General features: G+C 47.0%; 4 protein-coding genes across 4 annotated transcripts; 1 reads left to right on the top strand and 3 right to left on the bottom strand.

Moving 5' to 3' along the window:
* Nucleotides 1-2,003: 2,003 nt before the first annotated feature.
* PtA15_5A441 (uncharacterized protein) lies at nucleotides 2,004-3,692 on the bottom strand (the record flags this gene model as incomplete). The annotated part of the gene is made up of 8 exons (XM_053169203.1): nucleotides 2,004-2,021; nucleotides 2,114-2,241; nucleotides 2,316-2,415; nucleotides 2,476-2,604; nucleotides 2,674-3,188; nucleotides 3,259-3,453; nucleotides 3,527-3,560; nucleotides 3,636-3,692. The coding sequence occupies 8 exons, from the start codon at nucleotides 3,690-3,692 to the stop codon at nucleotides 2,004-2,006; spliced, it is 1,176 nt and encodes a 391-aa protein (XP_053020423.1).
* Nucleotides 3,693-8,833: 5,141 nt separating this feature from the next.
* On the bottom strand, nucleotides 8,834-9,846 carry PtA15_5A442 (uncharacterized protein; the record flags this gene model as incomplete). Its single annotated transcript, XM_053169204.1, has 2 exons — nucleotides 8,834-9,343; nucleotides 9,430-9,846. The coding sequence occupies 2 exons, from the start codon at nucleotides 9,844-9,846 to the stop codon at nucleotides 8,834-8,836; spliced, it is 927 nt and encodes a 308-aa protein (XP_053020424.1).
* Nucleotides 9,847-12,601: 2,755 nt separating this feature from the next.
* PtA15_5A443 (uncharacterized protein) lies at nucleotides 12,602-13,532 on the top strand (the record flags this gene model as incomplete). The annotated part of the gene is made up of 2 exons (XM_053169205.1): nucleotides 12,602-13,209; nucleotides 13,508-13,532. The coding sequence occupies 2 exons, from the start codon at nucleotides 12,602-12,604 to the stop codon at nucleotides 13,530-13,532; spliced, it is 633 nt and encodes a 210-aa protein (XP_053020425.1).
* Nucleotides 13,533-15,247: 1,715 nt separating this feature from the next.
* PtA15_5A444 (uncharacterized protein) lies at nucleotides 15,248-16,184 on the bottom strand (the record flags this gene model as incomplete). Its single annotated transcript, XM_053169206.1, has 4 exons — nucleotides 15,248-15,364; nucleotides 15,438-15,556; nucleotides 15,640-15,902; nucleotides 15,979-16,184. 4 exons carry the CDS (start codon nucleotides 16,182-16,184, stop codon nucleotides 15,248-15,250), a joined length of 705 nt encoding a protein of 234 aa, XP_053020426.1.
* Nucleotides 16,185-18,229: the final 2,045 nt, after the last annotated feature.

The raw sequence follows: 18,229 nt of genomic DNA on the forward strand, positions 1-18,229 counted from the left end.
TCGGGAGCGGATACACGCGCACATGTAGCGAAGAAGCGTGTTTTTTTGTTTTAGTGGCTCCAGCGTTAGGATCTCTCCAGAAATAATAATCTCCCGTGTCTATCCATCCTCATCTCGTATCCTTTTTTTTCTCGCTTGGTCAGTCGAGGGCGCTCATCCAGATCCATGCCATCATCTGCTTCTCATGTCCTGCTTATCGTTGGTCTCTCGTGGGTTTACCGGGAGACAGGGAGGGACTGGCCCGCCCATTCTGCCCGAAAAATTTGACTTGCGCTCCTGGACTGCCCAGCTGGCCAGTTTTCTGCCAGAGTTGCCCGGGCTGTGGCACTGAGCCGCCATCCATGCCAAGGAGCATGCAGCAGTGCCCGGGCTGCCAGCCCGAACCGATACATGCAACCGGAGGTACGTATACCCCTGATGACCGGCATCGTTCCGGTCATCAATACGTGATAAAAAGTGAGGTACACACCTGCTTGACTGGGACGGTCCCAGTCAATGAGGTACACACCTTAATGTCCACTCTCGTATTGGTCATCGAGGTATACAGCTCACTGACCGGCCCAACATCGGCCATTGAGGTACCCACTCCAATGACCAGAATCTGTGTATTGCCACTGGTCATTGGGGTCAGTATAATGCCAGTCATCTGGATACATGCCTGGATTACGGCCATGACCCCACTCATCCAGCTCCAACAACAGTCGTGGAGGTACCTTGCTGACCGGTACCACATTGGTCGTTGAGCTACATACACACCTCACTGACTGATGTTGTTGTATCGGTCTTTGAGGTGTACACCTCACTGACCGATGTTACATCGGCCATTACAGGGAAAACAGCAAACATTTACAGCCAATCCGGAAAAGCTTGGCTTCTTTGGATGGGATTTCCAGCGGATACACGGCAGTTGCGTGGCGCCGGCAAAGCGCCCAAAGTTCGGTCGTCAATTTGACGGACCTCCCCCATTCAATCCCGACCGTTCGCAAGCCGGTCTCCCGTCAACCGTCAAGCGGACCGACGACTTTGCCAGCACGCCCGGCGATGCGCAAATGGACAACCCGCTGGCAAAAGAAAGGGCGGGTTGACCCATCCGGCAATCTGCTGTCGAACCCGAAACCTCAAACCACCCCCCCCCAGCCCCGAAACGAAAACGGGTCGTTCCAGCCTCGATCGCAGGCTCTCTGAGCCCGGTTTGGCACTTTGAGACACTCACAAGCAGGTTTTATCGGCCACCAGGGCACATTTTTTGTTTTTTATTGCATTTTACAGTTTTTTTTTGTTTTTTTTTGTTTTTTTTTTGTTTTTTTTTTTTGTTTTTTTTTGTTTTTTTTTTTTGTTCTTTGATTGTTTTTTTTGTACAACAAACAGTCTACTGTTAGGAGAGAGAGAAAGGGAATGAATAGAAAAGATTAGAAAAAGGGGAAAGGGAATGTACGGTCACCACGCTACGGGGCAAGGGCAAGGGCAACTTCTGCTTGTAGAAGCGCCGCCATATCTTCTTGAGATGGTTCAGCCCCGTACTGTGCGATGAGTGACCGTGTTTCAATGTCACATTTGAGGGCGGTCGGGACTCGAATCCACTCTGCCGGGACGTCGGGAAACATCACGTTCCCAGGGAAGAGATCCCAATCACGCCTCATGATAAGCAATGTAAATCTAGCAGAGGAGGAAAGGAAGGTAGTCAGTGTACATAGAACTGGGGCTCAGCGAGAATAGGGACACTTACGCCTGAAGTTCTACAAAGCTCTTCTCCCGAATGGCTTCTAACTGATCATCTATCAGGTCCCATTGAGACCTCGTGTCCCCAGGGGCACGGTGTAGAAGATGATGGACTGTCAATAACCGGAGCATGGCGATGCGCACCATGACTCCAGAGTTGATATCTCCCCGTATGTCGTCTGGACCTCGCAATATCCCCCTTGGCTGGAACAAGCGCTCGATAGAGACAATTAGTTCGAACAGCTTTGGGACCGGCCCAAGCTCACGAGGCCGCGAGTCTTGTCTCAAACGTTTGACAAGAGCTAAGAGGATCAATATCAGAGATCAGCCAATTTACCGAGACAACAAGACAAAAAGATAACCAAGACAAAAAAAATATGCAGAAAGTACTGACCAAGTTGCGCATGTGAGTTTGCTCATGCTTGACCATTCCGCGCAAGAAAATTACGAGGCCCGCCATGGCTTTGTGATTGTGGAGAATCCCCGCGGGAAGGTGTTGTCTCCGGAAAGCTGGAGACTGCTCTAATATGTAGCTCTGCAGCGCAATCAAAGATAACATCAGCAAGCAGTGTTGAGTTAAAAAACCTTGTGCTTACTTTGATTAAGGGCAGTGGCGAGTGCACATAGATGTTCCCGGCTGTACGATTCAAGTGTGCTTTGCATGAGGATCTCTCGGATCCTTTGACGCACTCGGGTCTGTTTAGGGAAGGGAAATTGGTCAGCTTCATTGACCCTTGTGGAGAATATGATACTTACACGGAAAACCTGGGAATACACATGAGCGGTCTCATGGGCAGGGTCAGCTGCGGCGGTTAATGCAGCAGTGAGGCGGCGTTGGGTCAACCACATGACAACTTGTAATTGCCAGCGGGTTTCCTTGGGGGCCTGAGCAATACACCAGCTAGGGTAAGTGAGGTTCTCTATTCACGCAGGAAAAGGAAAGAGAAAACTTACGTTGAATAGTTGCTGCGCTAGCTGAAGGTCTGTATCCGACAGCTGCGCAGATGCGAGCATGGAATCAACAAGTGGGTGGTTACCCACTGGGGGAGCACAACAAGGAGGGGCGGGGACTGCAGGAGCTGGACGATGGTCGGCACGTGATGCGGGCGTTTGCGGGGGTTGGTGGACAGCTGTGGATGGTTGCGGCGGTTGGTGGACAGGTTGCGGGGTTGGGCGGATCACAGCTGAGGGGGTTTGAGCGAGAGGAGGGGGAAGCTCCTGGGCATCACTTGGAACGGTGATACGTGGAGAACCTCGGGGCGGCGGGGGTCGGATGAATCCGTCCATGCTACCATATTGACTATAAGCCTTGTCATCGGAGGTCGATGCACGTACCTTGTCCACCAGGCTCTCATCTTCGGACATGAGATCTGGTTGAGGAATGGGGGGCCCATGGTGGATGATTGGATTTGGGGGGGGCGGATTGTTGGCGAGTCGCCTCGTAGTGACGCTGGGGGTCCGACCGTGCCCTGCAGAATATGCCTCGATGTCAATGACCAAGGGAGGGGAGGATGAATGCAGGTCAGGACAACCTCTTACCGGTATGAGGTCCTGTACTGTCGATTATCCGACTAGGGGTGATGACGGGTGCACGTGTGGGGGTGGGTACAATGGTAGGAGGAGGCATAGGGCCTCCTGATTCTCCCGACTGGCCTCCTGTGTCGGTGATGATGCGGCTGGGCGTAATATTGGGTGTGTCGTTGATGATGCGGCTGGGCGTAATATTGGGAGTGCCTAGAAAATGATTGATACTCAATAATCAGTATTGATCATCCATCGAGACACTAGCTGTAACAAGGGGACTAACCTCCGGTTCGCACTTGAGTCGTGCGGGTGATAGCCTGACTGGATGGGCGACAAGTTCGCTTTGCTCGTGTGGCAGGGCCTGGGGGATGGGCTTGTGGCATGTCTTCAACAATGGGGGTAGGTTGCGGGGGAAAATGGGAAGGTACTTGACTCGACACTGGTCTCATGTTTGTGGCTGCGTGGAAGTAGATGCTGGCCGTTGTAACAAGTCGGATGGGTTAGGGTGGCTGTGGGGAGGTAAGGAGCATCAGTTGACCGAGGGGGCCCTTAAATATACATTATTTGTTGGCGTGTGGGCCGCCCTCACCAGAGTCCAATCTTTCTGCCGTTCACCCTGTAAGAGAGAGCCCTTCAATGAGTGACAGCAGGAGTTCGGCCCTGCAAGTTGATCAAAGAGGTAAATTAAACCGTTCATTTTTAGTTTATGTATCATACGGCTCTTATTTGAAAACGCTCACCTATTATATGACTGGAAAGTTTATGCGCCAGCTCCTTCTATTGATTTCCGGCGAAGATGGGTCTGCAGGTTTTGTGGTGGTCGGCCAATGGTTTCAACTGTGGAGCATTCAAAGAATGCCTCACACCTGGCGAAGCTCCCAGAAAGTTTGCGGCCAGGCAATAGTCAAACAGCAGTCAAGCGTGCAGAACGTCGAGTGGATCATCAAATTAACCGATCCTCAATGGTCGAGCCGATAGTCGATATTGAACCTGACGATTTTGAGGCAGAACGTCAGCACAATGGGTTGAGCGCAGGAACTCACCTGCATGACATTGAAATGGAGCCCATCATCGTCGATTATCAGGATGATCGGTCAAGTGCGAGTGAGAGCAGCAGCGAGCACAAAAATCTGAACATGCGAGAGGTCATCGACATTTTCCAGCCCAAGAGTCAGTTGGATGAGGGGAGCGAGGGAGAGGGTGAGGGTGAAGACGATGACATCGAGCCAGAAACAGAAGATGAAGGCAAAGGGTGGTACCCCTTTGCGAGTTTGGCGGTGAGCACTGCCCAAGTCCGGCAAACCCGGGCTTCATTTTTGGGGTCTGGGAAACTGATGGGGGGTTTATTTCACTCTCTGCTGCGCAGAAAATGGTCTCAATCCTTCTGACCGGTTTTATGCACACCATGCTGTCACACACACAATTTGACCAGGTCTGTGGCCTTGTTGAACTCTGTGGAACAGAGATCTGGTGTTGGACTTCTGTTTGGCGGGCTAAGGCCAGGCTCAGGGATATGCTCAACATGCAACCCAAAAGGAGAGAAAGTGTATTTAAGAATCAATTCTATTCCCTCAGTGTACAAAAGGTTATTGGCCTAGTGAGTGTCAATTTGACTCATCACACGGTTTGCCACATAGCCCCAATTTCAAGATGGTAATACCTCAAAACCTACCATATAACTCCCCAAAATTGCTTTCCATAGATTGTGAAGATTTTGCATTGAATTATTTTGAAGTGTGCATGTGGGGTGACCAACCATTGTCAAATGTGTGCAGGAATAAACTATGGGGTGAGCTATCTCTGGGTGAAAAGACTAACATAAACATTAATCAGTTGAATTGTTTTCAGAGGATGATCATGGTAATTTATTGGCCATAAAGTTGCCAAACGAATGGCGGAAGAAGTCTGGCAATAGAATTATTAGGCATGTTCCAATTGCCCTGTATTGTGATGATACCTCAGTAAACCAATCAAAAAAGTGGAATAAGCACATCAGTTATTATTTTACCCTAGCAGGTCTTCCTCCCAAGTTATCAAATCAGTCCTCTCAACATCTAACACAGCTGGGCCTTTGGAATTGGCGGATCAAATAGTAGATGAACTGAAGTGAGATTTCTTTATTATATTAAAATATACACATTCATTAATAACTAAATTGGCTGAATCATTAACCCATTCCTCCAGTGATATGACTCAAAACGGATGTGTTGCATATGACTGCCTATTGAAACAAGAGGTGCTTGTAACTACTGTGGTGCTTTGTTTCCTAGGAGACTCACCCATGCATGCAGAGATTACCAACACACCTCTTCCTGGCGCATCTTTGAACCCTTGCCGTATATGCCATTTGGGGGTGGAAAAAAGGAGTGATAAATCAGGCGAAGATTACATTTATCAGTTTTTGGGAATGGACTCATTGGGAAACAGGGTATGTAGCTGCCTGCCATCAGCGGCATACATAACCTATATTATTTACTGAAACATATGCTTTACTTTATGAAGAATGTGGTGGATTATAGAGATTGGAATGAGACTATTGATCGCTCTCACCACCTATGGGAAACAGCTGTGACAAGTTCCAAAGATGCATATAGAACTGAATCCAAATCTTTAGGAGTCCAAGATGTGATCAATAAGGCTTTTGTGGATATACTGAAGGACAGGAACTGGACAGATGAAGTTGAAAAGATAATGGCAATTGCTGAACATCAAAACCACAAACTATTCAACCCCTTCCTACGTTTGCTGGGTGAGAATCAGATTACATCTCATTCATCAGTAATGGGTTTAAGGCTAACTTTATTTATGTATCAGGGTTTGATGGATGCCATGATACCCCCGTGGAGATTTTGCATGTCATACTCTTGGGGATCATCAAATACATTGCCATTGATTTTCTCAGCAACACTATCAAGCCCCGTCACGTCAATGATCTCCTGGGTGCATGACAGTCATTTATCACTGATGCACTTGACCTCCCAGTCATAAATGCGGCATACTTGTATAAACATCACAAAAGCATGGTAGGAAAAGACTTCAAGATTATACTTCAATGTGCACCTTTTGTTTTCTTCCAGTTTATGGATGAACAACAGAGAGAATTATGGCGTGCACTGTGCAGGATGTCCCCCTATGTGTTCCAAACACATATTTCTGACATGGATGTTTACCTGAAGGAATTGGAGATATTGGTAGATAAATTATTATTACAGCTCATGAACTGCAATGCAAGATGGGTCAACAAACCAAAGTTCCATATGTTGATACACCTGGTACACTCGATTGCACGCTTTGGTCCAGCTAGCCTTTTTGCAACTGAACAGTTTGAGAGCTTTAACAGCATACTCAGAAATGCCTCAATCCACTCCAATAGACAGCATCCTGGAAGAGACTTGGCAATATCATTTAGCAATTTCCTATGTGTGAGAGCCATTTTGTCTGGTGCTTTTCTCTGGGATCACATCAAGGGATTTTATTTTCAAGCTTCCACCCAATTGAAAAGGATATTTGACATGCAATTTATCCAACGATCCATGGGCTATGTTCAATCAAGTATTCAAGGGTCAGGAAAAAAGTTCCCAGAATTTACTAAAGCCAAACTTCCTGACTCAGATAAAGTATCCGTGCCCAAGGAAGTTAGTGATAAATATCCCAACCATGAGTTCACACAAAAATGCTGCATGGAATTGGATGATAGAAGTAGTGTACGTAAAGGCTATTTTGTATTTGTGGACAAGAAAGAAGATAGGCCATTCATAGGACAAATTCATTCACTCTGGAAAGTCACCTCAAGAAATGGGTGGATTGGTCCCAAAAAGACCAGATACTGCATGCAAGTTAACCAGTATGAAACATCAAATGTGTCAGATTACTACCAAATGAGGATCATTAAGAGGACCAATAAAAACCATGTCTGTTCACCTGAGGTATGTCAATTTCATGAGCAGTATCAAATCATTTCAAATATCAATGATAAAATCTAAACATCACATCTAAATCATTTTACAGTATATACTGGAGTGTCTCAATGTGCAGCACAACTGTCATGAAGGTGGATGTTGAGTTAAAATGAGTTCCCGGCGTATGAATGATACACATGAGGGCAATCCTGCAAGATACATGGTGGACCACGCCTCAACTGACTCTTTCATCCTGAACACATGCTCATTTCATGCATCAGAGATGCACAGAACACTGGCGCATTTGCCACTTGAACCAGTGCCTGGAAGTGAATTTGCACTAGCCATTAGAAGAGGGCTTGAAAAATGGAAGTCTGAAAAAAATCTACCAGACAAAGAGGAAGACAGATTTTTCCGTCAACACCAGCATGTTGACTCAAGAAGGAACTCTGTTCAACCTCAAAATAATCAGAGGGGAAGAAGCAATTCACTGCAATCTATCCAACCTTTTCCGGTTCAACCCCAAACTCCTCACCGGAGCAGAAGCAATTCTGTACAATCAGTTCTGCAACCCCCGAACCTATTGAACCAGGTAAATCCAGACCGGCACCTTAATGTTCTCTACAATATGCCAAGGTGTAGCCAAGCTTTAGATATTCAACCAATGCATGCACCAAACCCAACAAGTGGATTATATGGACCGCCAGCTGGTAGCACCACAGGAGATTCATTGTACCGGTCTTCATCAAGAGGTTCAACAGGCCCAGGCCAACCAATGTATGAAACCCAAAGTTATGGTTATGGTCCCAACCCACTGAGTTATGGACCCCCAAGTGGATTATATGGACCGCCAGCTGGTAGCACCACAGGAGATTCATTGTACCGGTCTTCATCAAGAGGTTCAACAGGCCCAGGCCAACCAATGTATGAAACACAAAGTTATGGTCCCAACCCACTGAGTTATGGACCCCCAAGTGGATTATATGGACTTCCAGCTGGTAGCACTACAGGAGATTCATTGTACCAGTCTTCATCAAGAGGTTCAACAGGCCCAGGCCAACCAATGTATGAAACACAAAGTTATGGTCCCAACCCAATGAGTTATGGACCTCCAAGTGGATTATATGGACCGCCAGCTGGTAGCACCACAGGAAATTCACTGTACCGGTCTTCATCCAGAGGTTCAACAGGTCCAGGCCATCATGGAACAACCTCATTTAATTCTTTGTATGATACCAGGTCAAGTGCCGCCCCCCCCAGCAAATCATTCCAGCTCATCCAGAAGATGATGGTCAAAATGATTACCTATGGGGAATCATTGCAGGAAAATTTTATTGTTGGGTTTAAGATACATGTTTTTGTCCGTCATTTGGAGCAGATGAAAGTTGCAATCTGATTTTTCATTGCAATAAAATCAATCTCCTGTTTTATAATGTATTTGTAGATAAAAAAAATCCACCAAATCAACCAAAAAAAATACTTCTGGGATTAGGGCATATGCATTTTTCATTTGTTTGTTTTGAGTATACAGGATAAGTTTTTGTGACATGTTTTAAGATTTTGGCCTTGGTTTGGGTTAGTTGTCTTGGTTTTTTCATTTATTTGGGGCAGAAGGCAGAGGATTGCGATGCAGGTGGTAAAATTCATACAGAGATAAACACAACAGTCCAATAAGAAAACAAGTTCACAAATCAGAGGAGTTCAAGCTGTGAAACAGCGGAGGCTACACCAGAAACAATCAATTGAGCGGGGCCAACTTTAAATCCAGCTTCCACAAGGTCATCCTTGGTTAAGCCTTTGAAGGCTGACCAGTGGTAGAAGAGGTTCTTCTTGATGACTGACAGTGTGTGTTTGTCATCTGGTCTGAGATGTGCAATCAGAAAAAATTCCTTCATGGTTAGATTGAAATCAGCCTGGTGGAGGCGTTGCCGCTTTGCCGGTGGAATTTCTTGTGGAGTTATGTATCCAACCAGGAGAGAACCTTCCTGAGCAGGTGCCAGAGAGCCTTCTTCAGCAGGTGCCGTGGAGAATGCATTGCGTAAGATCTTGGTACTGTTGTCGGCATCGGAATCGTTTTCTGATTCTGGTGACGCGAAGTCCTTGTCTTCCATTGGACGCGGTGGAGTGCCCGGATCCAAACTATGCCAATGAGAACTTTTGTCCAGCGGCATGTCCACCTCCGACTGGGTCGTGCCGAGGCTCTGGGTCGTGCCGAGGCTGGGAGAGCGCCGAAACAAGGGCTCACATGAGGGAGGATGCGAGCTGACTGAGAGAGGAGATTACTCACTGGAGGCCCGTTCAATTGATCCATATACGCGTAGGACCACCTGATCCGCACCGCCGCCCTGGTGGCACCCCGCATGTTGAACAAAATGTGGCGAAAGGCGGCGTAGCCACTCGGAAACAAATACATAGTGATCCCAGATGGTTTGATGATTTGGCCAACCCACTCGAGTCGGTGAAGGGCATCCTCATTGTTGAGAATGCCTCCAAGCTTGAAATCGTCCCGGAGCAAATCGAGGTGGAGGAGAACTTTTGCCTTGAACCGAACCAAGCTGCACGATTCCTTTGCAACAAGCATGAACGCCGAAGGGTCCTGGGGCCACTCAGCGGGAATCTTCTCCGGGGCAGCGAGCCGTAAGAATTCGTCACAGAGGAATAGATCATACTTGATCTCGAGTCTGGTTTGGTTGGATTGGGCCATGGTGGGTGTTGAGGATGGATGAGGGGCAATGGACGGGCAAGGGCACCGGAGAGCAAATAATAAAGTGCATGGAAAGCAGGCAGTGTGGGAGACGCATGTTCAGATGTTTCTTCAACGCAATGGGAGTTTGAAGGGTTTTCCCAAGGTGGTGAAGGAGGGTGAGGTGAATCGAGTGGATGGCTGACCTTTGTTGCCGGTGTGCTGGCCGTTAATGGGACCGGCTGTTTTCAGGTCAAGCGGGTGCGTCAGTCGTCGCTGGTGTGCTGGCCGTTAATGGGACCGGCTGTTGTCAGGTCAAGCGGGTGCGTCGGCAAACCGACCCCTGGCAAGTTATGTTAAACTTGCCTGAAGTCAAGTGCCGGCGGGTACGCCGTTAATTCACACGTCATTTTGACGGTTGACGGGAGACCCGCTAGTGAGCGGTCAATCTCACCGGCCAGTTGTCTCTGACGGCAGTTTCGACGGGCGAAACCTTAATCTGCGCAACTGCCGTGTATTCTTTCTGGATCGGCCCACCTGTGTGTATCCGACGACAAGGTTTGACAGATGGAGATCCATCCCTGCAAGCGCAGTTGCTATCGGCAGCGTGGTTTGGTAGCGGAAAAAAATGCAGGCCGCTGGGGGGACCGGCACCATGACACCCGGGTGCGTTCATCGCACCGGGAGTCTAGGGTGAAAATTTCAAGGATTCTGATTCTGGAATCAAAATCCGGGAAAACCAACCAGAGGTCTCTGATTGAGCATGCCTGATTTTGAAATAGGCATCCTGCAATCATGCATGGCCAACTCTGAATCCCCCTAATGGGGGATTCAGAGTTGGCCATGCATGACTTGCATGCACTTTTTCAAGTTGGTGTTCAAGGCTTTTATCAAACACCAAATTCCAAAAAACCATTCAAGCAGGCTTAGGGGATGTAGTACAGTGCGGCTTGTATGCAATTTTGCAACTCGGTGTTCAAGAATGAAAGTGAAAACCGACTTGCAAAAGTGCATGCAAGTCGCATCTGGTCAACTTTGAAACAGGACCCAGGAAACCCCTTATAAATGACTGTAACCTAAAATCCAGAATTTCGACCAAATTCATACATTTTTTGACCTCATTCATACACGTTTTGTGCATTGTGGTAGACGGAAAAGTGGAAAAATAAAAAGTTTTTTCCATGCCACATAATTACTCATACTAGGCCTCTAGATGACATCAAATGGACCCCAGAAATGGATTCTACAGCCAATTTCACCCCTAGCCACCACTGGAAGCACCCTTGTACCCCCTCTAGCGTGGAAGTTACACCTCATGGACACCTATCACACGGCCAGCCCCAGTAACCCAGCTGTCACCTGCCCCAACCCAAGTTTCACAGTAGTACACATATACACATCACAGGATACAAACATACATCTCCCTGTCAGGCTACACTCATTACATATTAACTACATACACTCCTTTATATACATAGTATGACATCATTTACACTGTTTCTGCAGCCTCAGACTTTGTGATTCATGTGTTAGAATGTTCTTTTGTATATTCTGACACCATTCATGCGCCCCTGAGGGGTTATGACATCATTTGTATCTACTCCCACCAGCTAAAATCCCTCACCCTGTTGTCTAGATTAGCTGAAACCCTAACCCACAAGCCCCTCAGGGGCTCCACTTTTGTCTATAAAAGGAGCTCTCTCCACCCCAAGTGGTCTGCTCCCCAGTTCCTCACCCAGAACTCACAAGTCACCCAACACTCATCCACACTCAAATCCTAAAACCCTTATAACAATAAATCAACCCTTATAACAACCATTCAACCCTTATAACAAAGTAATTAAAACACTTACACGTTGCCAGTCAAACAGATTTCATCTGGAACAGACCAGACCTATCACTTAATAAAACTTGCCAAGCTGAGCTTGGTGGGTCTTGTTGACTGATAACAGAAGGGCAGAGCTTGCAACTCCACCATACCCTTCACCATTCAGCAAAAAGGGTTTCATTACCACTTTTGAGTCTTACAGCGTACGCTTTGAGGATTTCCCAAATTTTCATCCATTTTCCATGCCTACCATTCCTGCCAAGGGGGGGGGGGTGCAAAAAAAAAAAAACCTGGGGTGTGCTGCCAAGGTGGGGCACTGGGGTACCAAAAATAAGCCAAGCTGTGCTGCTGAGGGGGGGAGGGCTACGGGTTTTTCTGGTGCACTCTCAGGAATTTCATACATCTTAGTTACTACCCTCTTGTACCAGGAAAAATTTCATACACTTGAAGTGCTTACCATCAAGGCCAAAAAAGCCCATTCATACCATTTTGGGTTTTTGCCAAAAAATTCATACATTTTCATTATGGTCATTTACAGGGGGTTTCCTGGGTCCTTTTGAAACCCCCTATTAGGACGGTTCACATAGAGATTTTTTAACCCTGCTGATTTTATAAATCAGCAAGCCTTCCCAGCCAAATTGGCTGGGACCGTGGGATAAACTTTATATTGATCTTGCTGATTTTGGCCCTACGTGAACCGTCCTATTGCATACAAGGTTGGAAAATCCCATACTTCCAAGCTTTTTCAGAATGTAACATCAGCTGTATGCATGCTCTGGACCTTTGGGCCCCCTCGGAGGGACTTGATAAGTTCGGGGGTGCGCGCGGCCTGCTGAAGACATCCTTCGACGGTTCAAATTTTCAAGGCCACCGCATCCGACATTGCATCCCTCTTTCCACGAACCAGTAAATCGTACCGCGGGTCAAGGACCAGTAAGACAAAACCGGATGTCTTTTGGCCGTGGAGGTGGTCGAGGCGGTCGAGGCGGTCGCGGTGGGGGAGGAGCTGGACGCGGGGCGCTGGCAGACTTGTCACTCGGAACTCTATCCTTTGCCGACCTTCTGGCGACATCTCGTGCCGATATCGGTGATGTACTCTACCCTACGACAGGCGTTAATCTCCCAGTAACCGACTTGCCCTCCAATCAAGAAGCTCAAACGGTCGCTTCTGCGGTCGATCGATGGCTTCACCCAGCCCATCCCTCATCCCGTCAGCGCTGGGTTATCGAAGGGGATCTGAAACCGAATGCTGGATCAAATAAAACCAAACAACGTCAAAGTCTAGCGAAACCGTTCATTCACCAGTTCTCAAAACTCGATCTCCAGCCGGAGGCTTCTTCCGAGGATTGGCTGTACTCTGATCGGTACAAAGCTTCAAATTCGTCCGAACGCGGAACATCAAAACAAGCAACTGGGACCTCAACTGATTCGAATAAATCCAAATATATCCACCTTTTGGAAAAATCCTTCTTTCCACCAGACCTATGGACTAGCTTTTCTGAAGGTAAAAAAAGGACTACTGTCAAGAAGACGAAGTCGAAACGTGCAACCGGCAAGTCCGCTCTGTCTGGTTTGACGGACGATCTAGAAATAGAGGAGGATGGCGAAAAGGATGATAAAGATGAGGAGGATGAAGGTGCAGTGATGGAAGAAGAGGAAATTGATGAAGATGATGTTAGTCACTGGTTCTTCTTTTGCTTTCCTTATACACTCTTGCTCATCGTGAAATGGCTGTACCGTTGCAGCCGGATTATGATAATAATTACTTCGATAACGGTGATGCGGATGAGGGAATGGATAGTGGAGGTGAGGGAGGGGACGAGGGTGAGTTGACACTTTCATGAAACTTTCCAGTAATGTAAATATTGCCCAGAACTAATTAAACATATGGATGTTAGGGGGAGTCTTCTAAATTCCCCCAAGATCACTGCAGCCGGCTCTTCATTCCGCAAACCTGAATGTAGCCTAAGCAATGTTAAATGAATATGGCTGTCGATTTGCAAAAAAGGCTAAAAAAATATGTACAACTAAAATGCAACCAAATGTGAAAAAGTAGGTAATTGAATGAGCCATTGCATAACTACCCTTTCACAGCCAAGCAAGCACTAAGCTTATGACAACCTCTCTGCTGGCAAGCGGAAGAAGCCTCAAGTTATGTACATGTTCCCACAGGCCAGAAATTAGAGATGGTCACTTTAAACCCAATGTGGTTATCCGCTATCTGCTGGATGATACCTGCCAATGTCAGCAGGTATCCGCCAGCAGATGCAATTGTCTGAGATTCTGGGAAAATAGGGGGTTTCAAAGTTGGCCAGATGTGACTTGCATGCACTTTTGCAAGTCGGTGTTCAAGTTCATTCTTGAACACCAAGTTGCAAAAGTGCATGCAAGCCACACTGTACTACACCCTCTAAGCCTGCTTGAATGTTTTTTTGAAATTTGGTCTTCACTTGAACATCAACTTGAAAAAGTGCATGCAAGTCGTGCATGGCCAACTTTGAATCCCCCTAATACAGCGGGTCCCCCCAGACTTGTCCTCCACCCCATTGCCAGCTCATTTGCCCTTCACCCCTCTGACTGCCACACATCATGAACTAATGTAAAAACACCCCACACAAAAAAAGCTTTCACCTTCACGCTCCTCTTACAGAGTGTGCACTGGCACACTCCTCCGGCTTGGTTATCCACACTCTTCCAGGCTCATCCTCCATCACTGATGATTTCTATCATTGATTGGCCGACTTTTGCTTATCTGATTTTCTTTAGTAAAATAATTGTTTGCATTTTTGAGTGCTTCTGATTGTGATATCTCCTCTCACTGCCATCCAGAGTTTAGGCATGAATACAGCCAACAGGCAAACTTTTATGCTGAGGCATACCTGACAATTGTCCAGTCATTGGCAAGGGTGTTTCAAAGTGTACTAGGTTGAATGCTGAAGTGTCTAGGCTACACTTGCTACAGTTCCTGCACCACTTCAGACACCTAAATTTGCATTGTGGCTAACAATGAAGTGGTGGATGATATCGGCTGCAGCAAGTGTAGCCTAGACACTTCAGCATTTGGTCTGCAGAGCTGGTGACTGGACAATTCCTAACACAAGAGCTTACCTTTATCCATGCGTGAACTCTCGATGATAGTGAGAGTGCATACATGTCACAGTAAGAAGCACTATGAGGTTTAGACCACCAGTGGCGGACTCAATCAGACTGTTTCCTATGGCGTTTTGAGCATCTATTAGAAGGGCACACATGCGTTGAGGTCAATGGTTTTTAAGACCTTTTGGATACTAGCGAACCTTTGGTCGGAGGCTCAGCTTCGCGTGGTGTAGCCTCCCAGGGTAGATGGGCTCTCTTCTGTTCTTCAATATTGATGAGTGATAACGTGTGGGTTTCATGATCTTGAGATTTCAATGTAATATGTCATGAAGTCGTGTTTTCATCTTCTCTCAGGGTATATACTGAAGTAGAGTGTATCGAGAAAGTGCCTCAGATAACATTGCAGGCAAAGCAATACATACAACCTAATGTATCATTTCCTTCTAGAAGTTTTCCACAAAAAAGCGGGGGCTTGGTGTTGGGAGGAAAGAAGAGAGATCACGAGGGTTTCTTTTTCTTGGTATCGTCAACAAAGACGATGTTGTCGTCAGGGATGATCCCGTTGCCGATGATTTCAGCGAACTTGCCGGTCGTCGAGTCGAACAGATCCAAGACCTAAAGACCAGACGAAACGGAAGTAGTCAATGAAAAGAGATGATGATAAGTGATCAGAGGAGCAGTAGTTTACTTCGTCTGAGACGTCTCCTTGGATCACTATCTCGTCCTCGCCTTGGTTGTTCTTGGTCACTGACGACCCGGTGGCAAACTTGGACGCAAACAGCTTTGCTAGTTTCTTCAAATCGACGCCTACACATGTCGATCCACAGCAGGAAAAAAGGTAAGATGGTTTTTCTTTTTGGAAAGGAGAGGGAAGGTTTTTGGAGACGGACCGAAGAGATCGAGTCCATGGATTGTCGTGATCCGTTTGCGCTTCGTCCGCTCCACCGTCTTCACAGTCACCTTGTTCGTTTTCGACTTCTCTTTCATCCGGCTGGCCTTGGCCTCTTCCTTGGCCTCCTTCTTCAGCGCCTCCGTCTCGGCCTTCTTTTTCTTCTCCACCTCCTCCACACTCATGTTTTCCAGAGCCTTCTCGACCCCTCCATGCAGCTTCTCGTATAGCTCCTCGTCGTGCTCCGTTAACCATTTCTTACATCTGTTTCGTCGGTTTTAGTCTCTCTCTGTGTGTGTGTGTATCTGCTTTGAGTGTGTTTTTGGGGAGCCGACTCAACTTGGATATGCTCGTCCCATACTCGCAATACTCGGGCGGGAAACTACAAACTGGAAGGGAAGGATGAGTGTCTTTATTTCTGAGGAAAGGCGGCGTGTGAGACGGACTCTGGCAGTACAAGGGCTTGATGGCTTGGATGGGCTGTTGAGCAGCAGCATCAGCACTCGATGTCGTTGGTTGTGAGTTTTCGTTCTGGGCGATGGCCATCCCGATGTCTATCGTCTCGAATGGTGTTGGTGGCGGAGGGGAGGCAGGGCGAGGTGGGAGTCCGGGTGTCCTCGAGCTTGTCTTCGTCTCTGCGCAACCACTGCGACTGTCCACACTTCCCAAACAACACAGTTCAACAATAATCGACATTCTCAAGACAACACCAATCGGCTATCGGCTCAAACACACGGAGAAATGGCTAGTCCTTCAGACATCTTCTAAATCCCAAGAGATACTAATTTGACCCTCTTTCGTTCTTTCAAAAGTCGGCTCTGTTCAACTTCCAGTCGCTTTTGCTAGTGATCCTCTTGATCATCTGCACGTGTACTTATCTGAGAGCAACGGCGCCTAGTCTCATCGATCGCAACAAGAACGGGTAAGTACCTTCGTGTCTCCAACAACAACTACCCCCAGAAATAGAAGCATGTAATCTTCCTTGTGGCTTTTCTTCACAGAGTCTTTGGACTCTTCTGGAAATTCGCAAGGATTGGTGGGTTTGATTTTTTTGTGATTGGTATCCTTCATTATCCAAACTGATCATTTAGACATCCTCATTGTTTATGATTGATCGGATGTGGATGAACGGCGAGGTCTGCAGGCGAACGGCTGTCGCCTTATGTGGCCATTGCGTGTGTGACGATGGCCGGCGTAATTGGTCCGTTACATTCCTCCCCCCCAACTGCTTCTTCTTAACTAATATCCTCTCTCGCTAACTTTCTCGGTCCATATCTTAAACTACTTTTCTCTCGGCCTTGCTACTTTCAAAATAGTTATTGGTTAAGGAAATAATATTTCTGTGATATAATAAAGAAAGAAAAATCATTCAAGAACATCTCGCAGGGATGCTAAGAACCGTTGGGCCCGGATGATTCGATACCTTGTATAATTGTAACCTATAGTCTGACCAAAAACAAAGTCAACCGATTGATCAATGAAGAAGAAAGAAAGAAACCTACCAAAACCAATCCGGGGACCCCCTTTTTTGCCTTCTTAGAGGTCTCCATAATGTCTGCTGATCAGCATTTCAGAATGAAGGTTGACCATGAAGGTAGATTGATGTACATGTCCATTCCTATTACAAAAGAGTCAGGTCTGCCTTAAGCCATGCCCTCAACGAAGACAAAAGCAAACATGCAGACTTCAAGCTTGCATCTAGCTGTTCACCAAGGTTGCTGGTTCATTAGACACCTTGAGAGTTTGTGGGGGATGTTATTTTATATATGTCCTGTCTTGTCAACAGTCAAATGCCAGACTGCATTGTTTCCCTTTTTGGAAGCTCTCTCTTTGTGGATGCTCCAAAGTCAACCACTTCAATTCAACATTGATTTGCCCACAAGGCTCTAACTACTTAAGGTGTTCAAAGTTGACTTGCATAAAATCATAACACCATAAAATCATAAAATTTTAAGCAGAAAAAATATGTACCACCCAAACACTCAAAACAGAGCAATAGTTTGAAAATGGTACATAAAACATTGTCACCCAAAAGTTTTATGATTTTATGATTCAAAAATTTTATGATTTCAACTTTGAACACCTTAACTGGCGGCCAAGAGATCTTGAAACATTGTAAGGAATGAACTCCTCCCTGGCCACTGCCAGGTCCCATTTTTTCTGACTACATAGGCCTGGCGTAAAGATGGCACTTTGGTACCCGTGTGGGGGTACCCGGCACCCACAGGCGGGTACCACTCGCACCAGCCAGACACCCTCCCGGCGGTGCCGGGTGTGATGTCCGGTGTCTGTTTTGTCTCCAAAACAAGCGGGTACCCGGGTACCTGTAGCGGTACCCGCCTTATACCCCAGGAGCTGTGGGGCCTTGAGCGGGGGATTTTTCACCTTCTTCAATCACTACCCTCCGGCCACTTACAATCAACACCTCACTTGCCCACTCTCCAACCATGGGATCCACCCGCAAGTGACAGAAGTCTTCCGGTGCAAATTCATCCTCATCCCCTCACCCTCAACCTCTGAATCTCACCCAAACCGCCAATACCTCCGGGTACCGCTGGTACCCGCCTCAAGTACCGCCCGCACCAGCCAGA

The sequence above is a fragment of the Puccinia triticina genome, chromosome 5A, assembly GCF_026914185.1.
Source record: "Puccinia triticina chromosome 5A, complete sequence".
In the NCBI taxonomy this organism is placed as follows: domain Eukaryota; kingdom Fungi; phylum Basidiomycota; class Pucciniomycetes; order Pucciniales; family Pucciniaceae; genus Puccinia; species Puccinia triticina.